Raw genomic sequence first — 17671 nt, 5'->3', positions numbered from 1 at the left:
ACAAATGGATAGGATCAGGAGCCATTTCTTAAAGGTTAGTATCTATCCTTAAGTTTCCAGAATCTCCTGACAAGGGAAGTTCCACTTCCTAAAATAGAAGATTATCCCTGGAGTCTAGTTGGAATCCTCACCCCTTCCCACACCCCCCTTACAACAAAAATAGACCCTGGTGGTCTAGGGGTGCTCTGAATCCCCACCCCATCCCATAGACCTCCCTATCTAAAACTGTGGAGAGCCTAAATATTGCAGGAACACCCCCTCCATATCCACTCCTACCACAGCTTCGTAAAACTTTCTATTCATTTTTCAAAACCAGTTTTGTTCTTCATAATGTCGTTTAGTACAGCTCAGCAGTCTGAAATTTGATAGTTACTACTGAGCAGTGCATGGGACATACAAGATAGACCATAGCTCCCTTCATAACAAAAAACCATATTACATCACCCCTTAGGGTATTTATGTTTGAATTGTTCCTTCCTCATGAAATACACTCTGTATGTTAGCTGAGAGGAGGGGTGGGGGGGTTCCTAGATCAAGCATACTTGTTTTCTGAAGAGTACGATTTTTCTTATTTTTTCTGCAGAGATTTAGGAGAAGACTGCGATGACATGAACAAAATCAATGGAGATGGTTGCTCCCTTTTTTGCCAGCTGGAGATATCTTTCAATTGCATTGGTAAGTCTGGACTCTTCCTTCGTATGAATAATTAGCCAGGTTTTGTGTTCTAGAGAAGAATAAACATCCCCCACCTTCCATCACCACTAAACAAAACTTTCTCTGCTGGCCAGATGGCCAGCAGCCAAAGTTACGACAAATATGGTAGACAAGGGGGGGGGGGGGGAGGGGGATGAAGCCTTGTAAGAAAGGTACATTTTTTCTTTCCATCTAAAAGGGGTTTGATGGAAAATTAGTTTTAGTGTCTCTGTGACATTGTCGGTCTTTGTAGAAATGGTCTTTGCTGCTAAATGGAAGAATGGAGCTGGAAACTGGAGCAGGACCAGCTGAGGTCACACATCCTTTGAGATGCAAATAGATAACTGAAGATCAAAGGTCCTTACTAATCCCTTTTCTGAGGTGCAAATTGCCAGATTCCATTTTCAAGGCTGGTTGCTTTGATTAGCAAGGACTTTCAACACAATGACAGGGAGGGAAAAAGTTTAGCAATGGAAGGGCTGAAGACCTAGTAAGGTGCTATCAAAGGGAGTGGGGGCTTACATGCTTCTAATGAGATTCAGTAGAATTTCTAGGTAAGATTGTTGGTTTTCCTTTATGGATATAGAGGTCCAAATTCAAAGAGCCAGGGAGCAGGTAATTTATCCAGTTAAATTTATCTTAATATTTTGCGGCAGAGTATCTGTATAAATCTACCACTGAATATGACCAGATAAAGTTATCTAGATAATTATGTACACATAAGTTTAGGATAGCTTTCCTCTCTAAACAGATTTACCCACATAACTTTAGTTAGACAGCACTGAATATCAGCGTTGATCAGCTAAAGTTTACCATGCTCCGGGAACTTTCCAGCTTCACCTCAGGGATGTACATTCATTTCTAATGAATGCCAATAAAGAAACAAATCAGACCAGTTTTGATTCATTTTGAATTTTGAATTATTTTGTGGCATGTTTCAAAATAAAATAATGGGTCTCTGGCAGCCCTAGCTGGATCTCCCCTGGCCAAAAATATAATCAAGGCTTGCTTTGGTGCTGGTCTGGCACCAGGATCTAGCCCCAAGCCGGGACCTACCCCCAAGTTGAGTTCAGCATTGGGGCTTATCCCCAAGTTGGGCCTGGCATTATGGCCTATCTCCAAGCCAGACCCGGCGCCAAGGCCACTTATCTCCAGGTCCTAGTGCTTTAAAAATAGTATTGTCCACCTGGAGGACAGCACCGACATCACTTTGGCACCTTCTACCGGTGTGGCTGGTGCCATTTAATGTACGGCTGTACATTTCTATGGCTATACATCAAAAGTCACCAGCCGCACCAGAGGAAGATGCTGAATTGATGTCACTTTGGAACCATCCTCCAGGTGGCAGCACCATGACCCAGGTAGGAGCCACTGAGCATCACTCCTGCCCTTTTGTAACCAGCATCCAGGAAAGGTAGGGTAAGTAGGGGCAGGCATGGGATTTCCCCTGCGCCAGCATTTTTAAATGGAGGGGGGAGGGAACTGGCCCTAGCATTTGCCCTGGTTTGGGGCTAGACCCCAGGACCAGCCCCAGTACATTTTGTGTGGTTTGCCTGGACAAAATGTACCCACTTATTGAGAAGTTATCTATACACAATCTCTATGTGGAATCCTCCACTTTTCAGACTATGTTGATGTAATCTATTGCATGATAACCCTGTTGTGAATCTTTATGAAAGTATATGCCAGCACTGACATACTGTAAATTTGCACATCGATTCACTGGCTATGGTGATCTCTGGTGCTATATGGTAAAGAATCAATATAAGTAAATCCATATTGAACATTTTCAGCTATCTGCATTTCCTCCTAATTTGTTTCAATGGAGAAAAAATCTTGTTAAATTGAATGAGACTATTCTTATAGGGAACAATCACTGGATAGAAAAAGAAGCTGAAGGACAAAGGGTTTAGGAAATGAAGGAAGGAAAAACTGTTTCTAAAAGTATGGAGGAAGCCTGGAATTAGCTGCACTTTTTGGTTACCTGCTAAATTAGAATTCAATCTTGCTTATGTCAGAGTAAGGGAAGGAGATCATGCAGGATTTCTAGTGACGACACAGGTGGGGCAGTTGGGCAGATAGGGTTGGCCAAGAGGTCCATTTCTATTCTGTGTTACTAGGAAATTACAGGCATTTTTAATAGTAGCAGCACCTCAAAGTAAATCTTTGTAACTGACTCTAGCCTCTAGTTTCAAGTGCAAAAATAATTGTCCACAAGTGTATTGTAAAAATAACATAAAGTGGTATAAACATATGTCTACAATATGTTGGACCTTTTTTGTGGAAAACAATAAAAGCCTGTAAAATGGTTTTATAGGAGTATGATTAAGAGTGACGCTACCATTTTAAAATGTCTAATTAACAACTAAAGCCAGCTGGTGAAGATATTAAGCGTGTCCAGCTTGTCGAAATAGCTTTGCAAATCCCTTTGTCACATGAATAAAAGGGACAGTGAAGGTGGCTGAAGTGGCAACTGCTATGCAATGCCACATAGAAGGTTCCAGTTTGATCCCTGAGTCAGGTGTACTGCTCCCTGGGTCAGCTGGAGCTGGGGAGGCAGTGTACTGTTCACAGTTCCCAAGGGAAAGTGATATGGAAGAAGAGACAGTTCTGGTTATTGCTTAAGGGTGATGCCTAGTAGCCAGATTCAGGGTCCATGGTTTCAGAAGGAGCCCTCATGCATGGCCCCTGGCCCAGGACTGTCAGTGTGATGTCCAGACTAGGTATGTTGGGGGCAGGGTATAACTATTACATAATCTGTCTATTGCAAACCAGTATGCTCTTAAAATAAAATTTCAAAGTCACAATTCTGCATCTTTTTTAAAATAAAATTCAAAAATTAAAAATGCTGCTTGCATAAGTATTCAACCCCTGTGCTGTGGAAGCTCCAAGTTTACATAGATGAAAGATATTGCCCTAACAATTGGCCTGTACTTGTGAATCATTATAAAAGGTCAGCTTTTCTGGATAAAATATTTCCTAATTTCAGTACCATTGGTCAGACTGTGAATCTGAAGGAAAGCTGTGAAAATGAAGACCAAAGGGCATTCTAAGGAAATTAAAGATAAAAGTTATAGAAATGCACAAGATTAGAAAAGGCTACAAGATACTATCCAAGTGCTTGGCTATCCCAGTGAGCACTGTTGGATCAATTGTGAAGAAATGGAAGCTGCATCATACCATCCAGACACTGCCTAGACAAGGCCATCCCTCAAAACTCAACATCAGAGCAAGGAGGAGACTTGTGAGGGAAGCCACAGAGAGGCCAGCAATCACTTTGAAGGAGCTACAGAGGTCAGTGACTGAGAATGGAGTGGAGGTGCACCAGTCAACCATATCAAGAGCTCTGCATGGGAGGGTGGCTAGAAAGAAGCCATTACTGAACAAAAATCACATCAAAGCACGTCTGGAGTTTGCCAGAAAGCATCAGAGTGACCCAGTTAAAACGTGGGATAGGTTTTGTGGTCAGATAAGACAAAAATAGAACTTTTTGGCCAAAATTCTAAATGGTATGTGTGGCGCAAACCTAACACTGCCCATTCCTCAGCAAACATCATCCCAAAAGTAAAGTATGGGGGTGGCAGGTTCATGTTGTGGGGATGCTGTTCCTCAGCAGGGGCTGAACATCTTGCTAAAATTGAAGGATGGATGAATGGTGCAAAATACAGGAAGATACTGCAAGACAACCTGTTTCAGTCTACTAAAAAACTTACAAGTTCACCTTTCAGCAGATCAGTGATCCCAAGCACAAGGCTAAAGCAACACAGGAGTGGTTGAACAATAAAAAGGTGAATATTCTACAATGGCCAAGTCAAAGTCCTGATCTCAATCCAATCAAGAATCTATGGCACTATTTGAAAATTGCAGTCCATAAGTGTCATCCAAACAACCTGAACAACCTGAAGCAAATCTGCCAGGAAGAATGGGCAAAAATCACTCCCAAACAGTGTACAAAGCTGGTACAAACTTACCCCAACAGACTTAAAGTTGTTAATTTGTTATTGAAGCAAAATGTGATTGTGAAGGGGTTGAATACTTATGCAAGCAGCTTTTTTTCAGTTTTTAATTTTATTTTACAAAAAAATGCAGAGAAATAATGAATTGTGCCTTTGAAAATTTACTTTAAGAGCATACTGGTTTGCAATAAACAACTGTCTGGAACAATCTGTGTAAGTGTCATCTGTAATCCACATGAATCTGCTGACTTTTTAGGGGGTCAAATACTTTTGTAAGCCACTGTATATAAAAGATCGCATAAAGACAAGCATAATAAAAATCCTAGGGATGTGCAGCAGGGACGGATTTGTCCTATTCGGTATTCATATTCGTCGGGACCCAAATCCGTTGCATCCGTTCTCGGGGGAACCCGATCCATTCATTAGTTACATATGTATTTGTTTCCCAAAAAACCCCCATCCCAACCCTTTAAATTTAATTTACTACAACCCCCCACCCTCCTGACCCCCCAAGACTTGCCAAAAGTCCCTGGTGGTCCAGCGGGGGTCCTGGAGCGATCTCCTGCAATCGGGCCATCAGCTGCCGGTATTCAAAATGGCACTGATAGCCTTTGCCCTTACTATGTCATAGGGGCTACTGGGGTCATTGGTTGGCCCCTGTCACATGGTAGGAGCAATGGACAGCCAGCGCCATCTTGTGCTCCTACCATGTGTGCATGGTGTGCATTCGTTTGCAACGTATTGGCAATCTGCAATGTATATGCCATATTAGGGATGTGAATCATTTTAGGACGATTAAAATTATCGTCCGATAATTTTAATATCGTCTTAAACCGTTATGGAACACAATACAATAGAGATTCTAACGATTTATCGTTATAAATCGTTAGAATCGTGAGCCGGCACACTAAAACCCCCTAAAACCCACCCCCGACCCTTTAAATTAAATCCCCCACCCTCCCGAACCCCCCCCAAATGAGTTAAATAACCTGCGGGTCCAGCGGCGGTCCGGAACGGCAGCGGTCCGGAACGGGCTCCTGCTCCTGAATCTTGTTGTCTTCAGCCGGCGCCATTTTCCAAAATGGCGCCGAAAAATGGCGGCGGCCATAGACGAACACGATTGGACGGCAGGAGGTCCTTCCGGACCCCCGCTGGACTTTTGGCAAGTCTCGTGGGGGTCAGGAGGCCCCCCACAAGCTGGCCAAAAGTTCCTGGAGGTCCAGCGGGGGTCAGGGAGCGATTTCCTGCCGCGAATCGTTTTCGTACGGAAAATGGCGCCGGCAGGAGATCGACTGCAGGAGGTCGTTCAGCGAGGCGCCGGAACCCTCGCTGAACGACCTCCTGCAGTCGATCTCCTGCCGGCGCCATTTTCCGTACGAAAACGATTCGCGGCGGGAAATCGCTCCCTGACCCCCGCTGGACCTCCAGGAACTTTTGGCCAGCTTGTGGGGGGCCTCCTGACCCCCACAAGACTTGCCAAAAGTCCAGCGGGGGTCCGGAAGGACCTCCTGCCGTCCAATCGTGTTCGTCTATGGCCGCCGCCATTTTTCGGCGCCATTTTGGAAAATGGCGCCGGCTGAAGACAACAAGATTCAGGAGCAGGAGCCCGTTCCGGACCGCTGCCGTTCCGGACCGCCGCTGGACCCGCAGGTTATTTAACTCATTTGGGGGGGGGTTCGGGAGGGTGGGGGATTTAATTTAAAGGGTCGGGGGTGGGTTTTAGGGGGTTTTAATGTGCCGGTTTTGCGATTTTTAGATTTTTCACGATTTTTCACGATTTTTCACGATATTTTACCCCCCCAAACGGCAACAATACGATTCCCTCCCCCTCCCAGCCGAAATCGATCGTTAAGACGATCGAGGACACGATTCACATCCCTATGCCATATTCGTTGTATTCGTGGGGGTCAGGAAACGTATGGGAAACCCCCATGAATACAACATATCACTAATGAATAAACCCCCACCCTCCTGACCTCCCCAAGACTTGCCAAAAGTCCCTGGTGGTCCGGTGGGGGTCCTGGAGTGGTCTCCTGCAATCGGGCCGTCGACTGCCGGTATTCAAAATGGCGCCGATAGCCTTTGCCCTTATTATGTCACAGGGGCTGACGGCGCCATTTCCAGAAACTACTGCACTAATATAAAACTAAAAAGAGAGGGTATGATAGAATAAGGAAATTTGTTAGAAAAAAGAATAAAAGGAGCAATTGCTAGTGTTAAAAGTTTGCATGAGGTGTGAACATTGAATAAAAATACCATTTTGGATACCCAGATGAATTGTATTCCATTAACTAAGACAGGTGAAAACAGCTACCCCCATGGTTTACTGGTGAGGTAAAAGAGGCAGTTAAAGCTAAAAATATAAATCAGACCCAAATGATGAAAGCAGGCAAGAGAATAAGCACAGGTAAGTTAGATGTAAAATAGTAGTGAGACAGGCCAAGAGAGACTTTGAGAAAAAGCTTGCCAATGAGGTAAAAACTAATAATAAAAGCTTTTTCAAATACATTTGAAGCAAAAATCTTGTGAGGGAGTCAGTTGGGCCACTAAATGACCAAGAGGCAAATGGGATGTGTCACGGATCTGGAGGTGGACCCTTGGTCCGAGGTAGAGTTAGCGCTACGTAGCATAGAATCAACCCTCTTAGGTCCCTACCATCGGAAGGCAAGGTCAGGTGTATCAGCAGTTGAATGAGTACTTCGCCACTGGAAGTTCGTGGTCCCCCTAGGAGGAGCCCATAGGGACCTGGGCCACTTGGACTTAGGAGAATCGCTGAAGACTGAAGATAGGTCTGGTGCAGGCGCCTCCTGCAGGTCATGGATTCCAGACAGCTGGCGCCTCCAGCAGCTCGTACGTCAGTCCAGGAATAGAGGCCGAAGAATGGTCACAAAGCCGGTGCAATGGTCCAAGTTAGGTGAAGGGTCGGAAGCCAGTCCAAGGTCCAAGCCAGGAGAAGGGTCGTAAGCCAGTCCAGAGTCAAGCCAGGAGAATGTTCGGAAGCCGGTCCAAGTGTCAATCCAGAAGAATCAGTCCAATGAGACAGGAGAGCCAAAGCAGGATGGAAGAACAAGACCAGGAAGTGGAAACCAGGAACTCGGAGCTCAGGAACCAACCAGACTAGAAGCCTCAATACCAAGGCAAGGTCTGAGGAGCAAACCTTGCTTTAAATACCTGAGCCGAGGGAGTAGTCTTCAGGAAGGAGCCACAACAACTTCCTGTCATGGCCCCTTTAAATATAATCTTCAGCCGTGCTTGCGGCTTTAATCACACCTGGAGGAGGAGGAGTCAGCCCGGCCATGCAGGAGCCATGCAGCCAGCCTCAGCAGCGGCAACGGCCATGAGGAGAGCGACGAAGGAGGATGCCTGCTCCAGCAGGAGCCTCGGAGACGGCCTGAAGCTGCGGGTAAGCACTCGGCCCCATTCGCGGACCGCCGCAGCCGGCAGCCATAACAGGATGCTCAGAGAGGACAAGGAAATAAAAGAAAAGGAATGTTTTACCTCATTCTTTATGGAAGAAGATGTTGGGAACATATCCAAGCCTGAAATATTCTTTAATAGTGGAGATTCTGAGCAACTTAAACATATCTGTATTAATGGAGGATGTAACAGATCAGATTGACAAACTGAAAAGTAACAAATCACCGGGACTGGATGGCATCTACGCCAGGGTTCTAAAAGATGAAATTGTTAACCAGTTTCTAGTAGTCTATAACCTATTGTTTAAAACAGCCGTGATTCTTGAAGACTGGAAAGTGGCCAATGTGATGCAGAGTTTTAAAAAGGGTTACCTAGGAAACTATAGACCAGTGAGCCTGATGTCATTGCCCAGCAAATTGGAGGAAGGTGTTCTTAAAAACAAAATCACTGCCCATATGGATAGACATGGTTTAATGGAAAAGAGACAACATGGTTTTTGCAAGAAATCTTACCAATCTTTTAGAATTTTTTTGAAGGAGTAAAACATGTAGATAAAGGTGAGCCAATTGATATAATTTATTTGGATTTTCAAAGGCATTTGACAAAGTCCCCCATGAGAGACTCCTCAGGATATTACGAAGTCATGGGATAGGAGGCAGTGTTGTGTTGTGGGCTGGTAACTGCTTAAAAGGTTGGAAACAGGGTAGGACTAAATGGTCAATTATCCAACTTGAGAACGTCTGTTAGTGGAGTACCACAGGCAGGGCCAGTGGAAGCACTAGGAGAACTAGGCCTGGGCCTAGGGTGCCGAGCATTAGGGGGCACCGAGCTGCTGATGGCCGACATGAAGGCTCATGCAGCCACCGGTGGACCTCATCCCACTGGCGGCTGGGCAGTGAACTACTGCTGTGCTGTGTGCAGGATACCCACAGCAAGAAGATCATCAGGGCCGTGGTGGAGCTCATGTCACCACGGCCCGAAGAAAAAGGTTGCATCTAAACCTGCAGGTGCTCCTCCTCCTTCCTGCCCGCTTGGCCATGGAAGGAAAATGTTGCCGGAGCCGCATGGGCAGGAAGGAGGAGGAGCATCAGCCATGTGCAGAAGAGGAGCAGCGCTTACGGGCCGCCGTGAATCCCAAGTTGCAGCGGCCTGAGAAGAGTAGGAGGCCCAGTAGCAGGGCCGCTGCCACAGATCCCACATTGCGGGCGGCCCCAGAAGATCAGGGCCGCTGCAGAGCCCATCCTGCGGAGACCCATGAAGAGGAGACCCAGAGGTGAGAGAGAGGCTGAGGGCCTGTAGAGTGTGTGTATGAGATGAGTTGAGAGACTGTGTGTGGGAGTGAGGACCTGAATGTTTGCAGAGACAGCATGTGAGAGCCTCTGTGTGTGTGAGAGAGACAACATGTGACAGTGAGAGCCTGTGCTTGAGCAAGACAGCATGTGGGAGTGAGAGAGAGCCTGTGTGTGTGAGTCAGACAGCATGTGCCAGTGAGAGACTGTGTGTATGAATGATTGTATGAGAGACAGCATGTGAGGGTGAGAGCCTGTGTGTGTGTGTGTGTGTGTGTGTGTGTGTGTGTGTGAGAGAGAGAGAGAGAGAAAGCATGTGAGAATGAGAATCTGACTGTGGGTTTTAGGGAAGAAGACAGATGGAGAGAAAAGAAATAGAAAAAAAGACAATATAAAAGGAACTGGCAAAAAAATAAGAAAGGGATGGTGGAAAAAAAAAAAGCCTGTGACCAACCGATTAGAAAACTAAGATCAGACAGCAAATGTAAAAAAAATAAAAAAATTACTTTTTACTGATTGACACATGTAATCTTTGGGAATGTGCAAGAGTAGCACTTTCTCTATGCGGATCTCACAATGTACGAGATCAGCATGGAGGAAGTGGAAGCCCACGGGGCCTGCACAGAGGAGGCAGCAGAATGGGCTTCAGTGCCAGTAGCAGCAATCAGCACCTCCCCAATAGCCGCGCGGCAGCAGTGACAGTGGCAGCAGAGGAATGAGAGAGGCTCTGAGGTTGCTGGCAAAAGAAAGAGAGGGGGGTCTGCCTTTAGTGTGTGCATGTGTATGAATGGGAGTCTGCCTGGGGGTGTATGTGTGTGAATGCATGGATGCCTGCCTGAGGGTGTTTCTGTGTATGAGAATGAATGGGTGTCTTCCTGGGGTTTGTATGTGTGAGAATAGGTGCCTGCCTGTGTGTGGTGTATGTGTGTGTGAGAATGAATTGGTCTCTGCCTGGGGACTGTGTGTGTGAGAATGACTGGGAGCTTGCCTGTGTGTGTGTGTTTATATGAGAATGATTGGGAGCTTACCTGTGTGTGTGTGTGTGTGTGTGTGTTTGTGTGTATGTGAGGGAGCCAGTGAGAGTGAGAGCATGAGTGTATGAGAAAGTCCAGGGGAGTAGGGGTGTGTGGAGGGGGAGAGAGTGTCTTACAGCCTGAGAGTGTGTCAGTGTCTGTGAGAGCGAGAGGTTATGATGGGTATAAGAGCATGAATGTGTATGTATGTGACAGTGTATGTGTGAGAGAGAGAATGGACATGTGAGTATGTGTGAGAGAGAGAGCATAACCTCCTAATCCTCGACAATATCAGGGTGACTGGAAATCAAGAGTTCCCATGTATGGGCAGCAGGGGCTTTTTAAAATCCTTATTAGTTTTAATTATTGGGTGTTATTTGATATATGTGCTGTTTTGAAATATTTTATTGGTGTTTGGGAAATTGTATTTTATTTATTTATTTATTTAGCATTTGTTTATATACCGAGGTACAGCTGACAATGCCTTCACTCCGGTTTACATTACAACGAACCAGTTACATTTGAATTCATAACATTAAAACAGAGATTGAAACAGAACATTAACTTAATAAAAGTTAATAAGTACATTGAACATTAGATAAGAATGTATGCAACGCTTGAGGTTGACGGTTGAAGCCGTTAATGAGAAGGAAGGTTTCTGCAAGTCGGGGCGAGTGTCAGAAGGATTGCTGGAATAAAAAGGAGCGAGAGGTGGATATGAAAAGGATTTATGCTCTGTTATCAATGGGTGCACAGTCATTGTAAGACTGTGAGAGTAGCCATTCTTTAAGTTCTTTTTTAAAAGATGTAAGATTTTCTTGTGAATTGAGGTGTAGAGGTAATGAGTTCCATAATTTTGGACCGACTATAGAGATGGCTCTATTTCTGGTGGAGGAAAGTTTGGCTTGTGGTAATGAAGGGACATCCAGTTGAATTTTATATGTAGATCTTGTTGTACGTGATGATTTATGCAGATGTATAATATTGTCCAGGGCAGTGAAGTCTGCTTTGTGAATTGTCTTGTGTAGAATTGTGATGACTTTGTACTCTATTCTTTTTTTAACAGGTAGCCAATGTAAGTTGTGGAGTACTGGGGATATATGGTCGGATTTTCTTTTACCAGTCAGGACTCTGGCAGCTGCATTTTGGAGTAACTGCAGTGGTCTTAAGGTTGCATTGGGAAGGCCAATTAGAAGGGAGTTGCAGTAGTCTAAAAAATAGTAGTAGTAAAAAATGTATATGATTTTAATTAATAGAAATTCTATTTATCGGTAGTTTTAAAATATTCTTTTTATTAGTATGTTTTTACTATTATAACTGATGCTTTATGTTTCTTGATTTTATTGTTTTATGAGGAATGGTGGTTCTGTTTTTCGATTGTTAATACACAGAATCTGGCTTCTTGGGGTTTCCATTTCAGTTTTTTCTAATTTGTGCTCCTTTATTTTGTAATCTTATTTGGTGAGGGTCTGTCTCTGCTCTGCTAGATTCTGCTAGCATGTAGTGTCTGTATAGGGATCTATAGCAATCGGGTTTGTTTTGTTTCCTCAGTAGGTGGAGTATTGGTATTCTAGGACCCAATGTAATATTTACCCTTGCTTTTTCACAGGTAGGGTTATTGTTGTTTGAGTCCTTGGTGTTATTACTATTATGTTATGATGGGATTGCAGTATAGATTTTGAGTGTCTTTTTTGCGGGGTTTTGTGTTAGTTCACAATGGGGTAGATTTTCAAAGGGTTGCGCTCTTAAGATACGCACGCAACCCCCGAAAACCTACCCCTGCCTCCCCCTGCGCACGCCGAGCCTATCTTGCATAGGCTCGGCGGTGTACACAAGCCCCGGGACGCGCGTATGTCCCAGGGCTTGCAAAAAGGGGCGGGGTGAGGGCGGTTCAGGGCAGTCCGGGGTGCAGGGCGGGGCGAGGCTTGACCCTCCAAGCACAGCGGCCATTTGCCTTCGGCCGGTGCATGTAACTTCTTCAACAAAGGTAAGGGGGGGGGTTCTAGGTAGGGCTGGGGGGCGGCGGCGAAAGGAAAGTTCCCTCCGAGGCCGCTCCGGAGGCAGGCTGCACGGCTCGACACGTGCAAGTTGCACAATTGTGCACCCCCTTGGGTGCGCCGACCCTGGATTTTATAACATGCGTGCGGCTGCACGCGCAGGTTTTAAAATCTGCTCCAATGTGTCTAGCAGTGGAAAGTGTTTGTGCTGCTGTTACTGTGAGGTGACACCAGAATTTGAAAATATATTTTAGTATGATGAGCTGTAAGGGAAACATCCAAGTTCCATTGGGGGAATTTCAGTGGATGCACAGAGTTACAGAACTGAAGGTGCAGGATTTATATCGACATTCTCTCCCTCCTGTATATTCCAGACTTCACTCTCATAGCCATATAGAATTAGTTGAATGAAGCTATCAAATAATTTTATAGTAGTTTTACTAGAAGTGTGAAACTGGCCAGCTTTTTAAAATTACGCAGAAGACCCTTTGGACTTTTTTATTAACACTTTTTTTTATAACCAATTTTAAAGCAGGATCCATGCTATAGAGGTGGGTGTGATGAAGAAATGTCATTTTGGCTCCCCCCCCCCAAATGAAATTCTTCTGTCTAGAGATGCCACTAGTTTTCTGTGACCTTAAGCATTAGTTCAAGAAGGATTACGGGGGGGATGCTGGAGAGGCACACAAATGCATTGGCTCCCGGGCGCCGGAGACCCTTGGTGTGCCTCTGGGTGCGAGCCATATGGGGCCTCAAGTGGTGGCAAAGAGGAGTGGAGATTTGGCGGGCCGCAAGCAGTGCCCAACCTGCTCGCGACCCAGAAAACCACACAGTCAGCGGGCGTGATCGAGAATGAGGTAGGAGTCGGAGTAGGAGTAATTTTCAGATAACACAAAATTATTTAAAGTTGTTAAAATGGCAGTGAATGGGTAAATAAAAGATGATTATTTACCTTTTCAAATAATACTGAAACAAGGGGACACTCCATGATACTAACAACAGATTCAAAACACTAACACAGATTCAAAACAGATTGTAGTAAGTATGGAATAGCTTGCCAGACGGCCTAAGACAACAGACTGATACTAAGATCTTTAAAAGAGAATTAAAGATATGGTTTTTTAAAAGAGCTTATGATAGCCATAGTTAACATTGCTTATTATAGCTGAGAGCATATATTTATAGTAACCTGAGGCTTAATTCTTTTATTGGAATTTTAAGTTACAACCAATTTTAATATCTAATTTTATCTTATTCAGAGCTACTTAGATATGTTTATTTTGCACTTATTTTATTAATTTTCTTTTGTTTTTTGTTTAATTTTTTATCTATATTGTATTTTATGATTTGTTTATATGATTTATCCTTTTAACTGATTGTAAACTGTTCATGATTTACTAATTGAATGTCGGTATATAAAAATGTATAAATAAATAAATAAAATGAATAAGTACTTTTTCACTCAGCACACCATCAAGTTGTGGGATCTGTTGCCAGAGGACATGATCACGGTTACTAGTACAGCGGGATTTAAATGAGGTTTGGATAAGTTCCTTTATTAGCCAGGTAGATTAAAGATAGCCATTGCTATCCCTGGGAGTGAGTAAGAGGACTTGGACTACTTTAAGGGATCTGCCAGGTTCTTGTGATCTGAGACAGGATGCTGGGCTCAATGGACCTTGGTCCATCCCAGTATGGCAATTCTTATGTACTTATGAGACTTCAGGGGATCCTGAGGAGATGGTTACTGGCCATGGCTTTGTCATTCTAGGATGCCACAGCAGTGCTGACTCGCTTCCAGGAAGTAAACAAAATGAAGTCATCTCTCTGCACAACGTGGGGCAGATTTTTAAAAAAGCGCGCGCGGGGTACATTTATGCACGCTACCCGGCGCACACAAATGTACACCCGATTTTATAATATGCGTGCGCTGCCGCACGCATGTTATAAAATCCGGGGTCAGTGCACGCAAGGGGGTGCACACTTGTGCACCTTGCATGCGCTGAGCCCTAGCGGAGCCCCAATTGCTTTCCCCGTTCCCTCCAAGGCCAAAATCGGAGCGGCCTCGGAGGGAACTTTCTTTTTGCTCCCCCCACCTTCCCCTCCCTTCCCCTATCTAAACCACCCCCCAGCCCTACCTAAATCCCCCCTACCTTTGTTATCTTCTTTACACCTGCCTGAGGCAGGAGTAAGTTGCGCGCGCCAGCCTGCTGCCGGTGTGCCATCCCCCGGCATGGCCGCTGTGCCAGAGGACTCAGGACCGCCCCCGGACTGCCCCCGGACCGCGGCCCCAGCTCTGCCCCCTTCCTCCCCCTTTTTCAAAGCTCCGGACATACACGCGTCCCGGGGCTTGCTCGCGCAGGGGCAGGTTTTCGGGGTTACGCATGTAAGTTACGCGAGTAACCCTTTGAAAATCTACCCCCATGTGTTTTGGCAAGAATGGAGATGATTGCCTTTATAGGGGCCTACAGTAGATATATACCTGCAGTATTTATGCAAGGGCAAACAGAGCTATTAAACACAACTGTTTTGGAGGGTAAACTGAATGTTTGCTATTTCCCATTCTGGAAAAGGCTACAAATTCTGTATTGTTTATCAGATCAATAAAAGTCAACAAATAAGCTGTACGTGATCCATTTTCATTTGACTAACCTAAAACATTTGTGACTAGCTTTTCCAAGCTACTTCCCTTGACTGGATGGGTGCAGAATGAGCTATGAATGATGTTACCTCAGTATACAGGTAAATCACACTGGTAATGTGGTAGCATTTGTTTCAAAGCTGTACTCAGTTTAAAGCATGGGTGGGCAGGAAGATACTGAGAAATGCCGATTTGTTTGCAGAGGGGTGAGAAAACTGAGAAAGATAAACAGCATAATTTATAGTTATTGGAGGATATGTCTAGTAATGGATGAGTATATGGATGTCTCTATTAAAGTCACTTTGTTCTTGTTTTAAAGTGTTTGATCGTCTTAATGTTGAATGTCCTATGTTGATGGGAAGTTTTATAGTTTCCTTTAAGTATCCTGATTTTAAGATAATTTACACAGTTGTCCAGCCTGACAAATTGTTCCCCTACAGGAGTGCTACTTTGTTTTTGGCTGTGACAGTTTGTTCTGGTCTTTAGCTTTTGACCCAGTTCACTAATGTAGTATCCCTATTCATGTTTTCTGCTTTGGCTAATATTTCATACCTTAATACAAGAGCATGAACCTTTTCTATTGACTGTGGGTAACTGTAGGATCCTCTGATACATGCTAGCACAGTTTGCCACGAGATATCATGCAGGGTTGCTCTGATGCCATGGGGACTTATTTGGGCCTTTTTCATCCTCCCATTTTAAAATAAGTGGGATCTAGAGAGATGGGTTTGAATTGTTTAATTGTTTGATTGTTTGAATGCAGTGGTAGGATGGAGGGATACTGGGGAGAGAAGCTGTAAAAAAAACCTGTTTTTTTTAATCATTTTAAAGCAATAGAAGCCTGGTGATGGTGGTGGTGTTAGGGGGGGCATGTGACATGGCAGCCCCTAGCTTGACTATTTTAATACAGCAGCAGGAGGGGGAGACCGGGAAGGAGTGGAGGGGTATGTAGCTCTCTTCCCCTGTCCCCCTTATTTAATACATTAAACCCATGAGAGGAAGGGGACTGAGAGGGGCTGTCAGCCTCACTTTCCTTTAAATTCTGAGGGGCCGATGCAATAAGATGCACGCTGAAAACGAGCACTTGTATCGAGCGCCTGTTTCCTAACATGCGCGCAGTTACATCCCCTGGGCATCTGATGCAATATTTAAATGAGGACACACTTAGCACAACACAGAGAACCTATTTTTAAAATATTTTTCATGAGCCTTTGACTGCAAGCTAATTTTACTCCACCTCCAAGGCTGGAGTTACATTTGCCGCATTAAAACATGTGCGTTGAGTGTCAGCACTTTACTGTATCGAGGGGGTAATAGCTAATGTCCTCATGTACATGTAATTAACATCTAACTGGCGTATCAGTTTCGCGTTTGTTAGGGTGCATGTTTTGGACACGCTAATCTCCTTACTGCATCCGGCGCTAGTCTAGTGCGTCCAAAACGTGCGTCCAACCATGTGTAAACCCATGCATTAGGCTCGGCGCACTTTATTGCATCAGCCCTTTAAGGTCGGACAATTTCGCTGGCTGGGCACTAGCTGGCTAACTTTACTTGCCCAAAAGCTGAGGGCTCAATTTTAAAAGAAGCAATGTGCCTCTGTGTGTGCACGGTTCCCGGTGCGTGCATTTGAACATGGCTATTTTATAACATGCATGCATTGGCTTGCACATGATATAAAATACAGTTCCCGCGTACACATATGTGCAGGCGGGTCAGGACTCGTGTATGCAGGGGGGGGGGAGTTTAAACTACGTGTGGCAACACAACCAGGCCTATACCAATTCCCTCCCAGTCCACTCCAATTAAGGACTGGACTCTAAGGAAACTTTCCTTCTCTGCCTCCCTTTGTACCTGGGTAACATCAAGCTAGGTTGAGAGAACATTGCACAAATCTCATCTTTGAGTGAGTTTCCTCACTCCGAAGGTCATCAAATCTTCAAAAGAGAACACTGTTCTGTTTGTACGTCTCACTTTGAATGTCAAAGTGGCCCCTAACCCCTACACTAATACCTAAACCTCACCTCGAGTTACTAGGTGGGCCTCCCATAGAGATATAAATACCTATTTAGTGTGAGTATTATGGCTAGGTTTTCTCTCTCTCTCTCTCTCTCTCTCTCTCTCTCTCTCTCTCTCTCCCCCTCTCTCCCTCTCCCTCTCCCTCTCCCTCTCTCCTAAAACCAGTATTTGAAAACACAACATCAACAATGCTAATGAAAAAGGTGTGGTTAAAGCCATGTAATAGGGCTTATAACACTATTTGATAAATGACCCTGTAAGTTAACTCTCAACCACTTTTGAAAGTTGTCCAATAAGGGACATATTTGGGAATAATGGTTTCTTGCACATTCCTTCTCTGCCATTTGTCTTGTTGACTTTTCTTAGTCCTCTGCAAACCCATCAATGTGGGCCCACTAGCACTCTCTCCTCTCCCCATCCTGTTTATAGTTTTGAGGACAAACTCCATCAACTGTCCTTGTAATGCATCCTGTGTATTTGGACAACATCATCCCTCGATCATCTTGCATTACCTGATGAAGGGAGTGTAGCTCTGCAAAGCTAGTCAGAAATGTATTAAGTTAGCCCAATGAACAGGTATCCCTTATAGCTTGTATCCAACTAGATAACATGGAAACCACCTGGCCGTGTCCTGCAACAGCAGTAAAAG

General features: G+C 44.7%; 1 protein-coding gene across 1 annotated transcript in view; it reads left to right on the top strand.

Moving 5' to 3' along the window:
- The window catches only part of PAPPA (pappalysin 1), a 611319-nt gene that overhangs the window by 281809 nt on the left and 311839 nt on the right, over positions 1-17671 (top strand). Inside the window, exon 9 of the mRNA XM_029613956.1 lies at positions 584-675. Within this exon, the coding sequence (XP_029469816.1) occupies positions 584-675 (92 nt within the window). The remainder of the gene's footprint in view (positions 1-583; positions 676-17671) is intronic.

Source organism: Rhinatrema bivittatum, chromosome 8 (assembly GCF_901001135.1).
Source record: "Rhinatrema bivittatum chromosome 8, aRhiBiv1.1, whole genome shotgun sequence".
Classification (NCBI taxonomy): domain Eukaryota; kingdom Metazoa; phylum Chordata; class Amphibia; order Gymnophiona; family Rhinatrematidae; genus Rhinatrema; species Rhinatrema bivittatum.
Note: the sequence above shows the minus strand (reverse complement) of the source record. Positions and strands in the feature narration are given on the sequence as shown.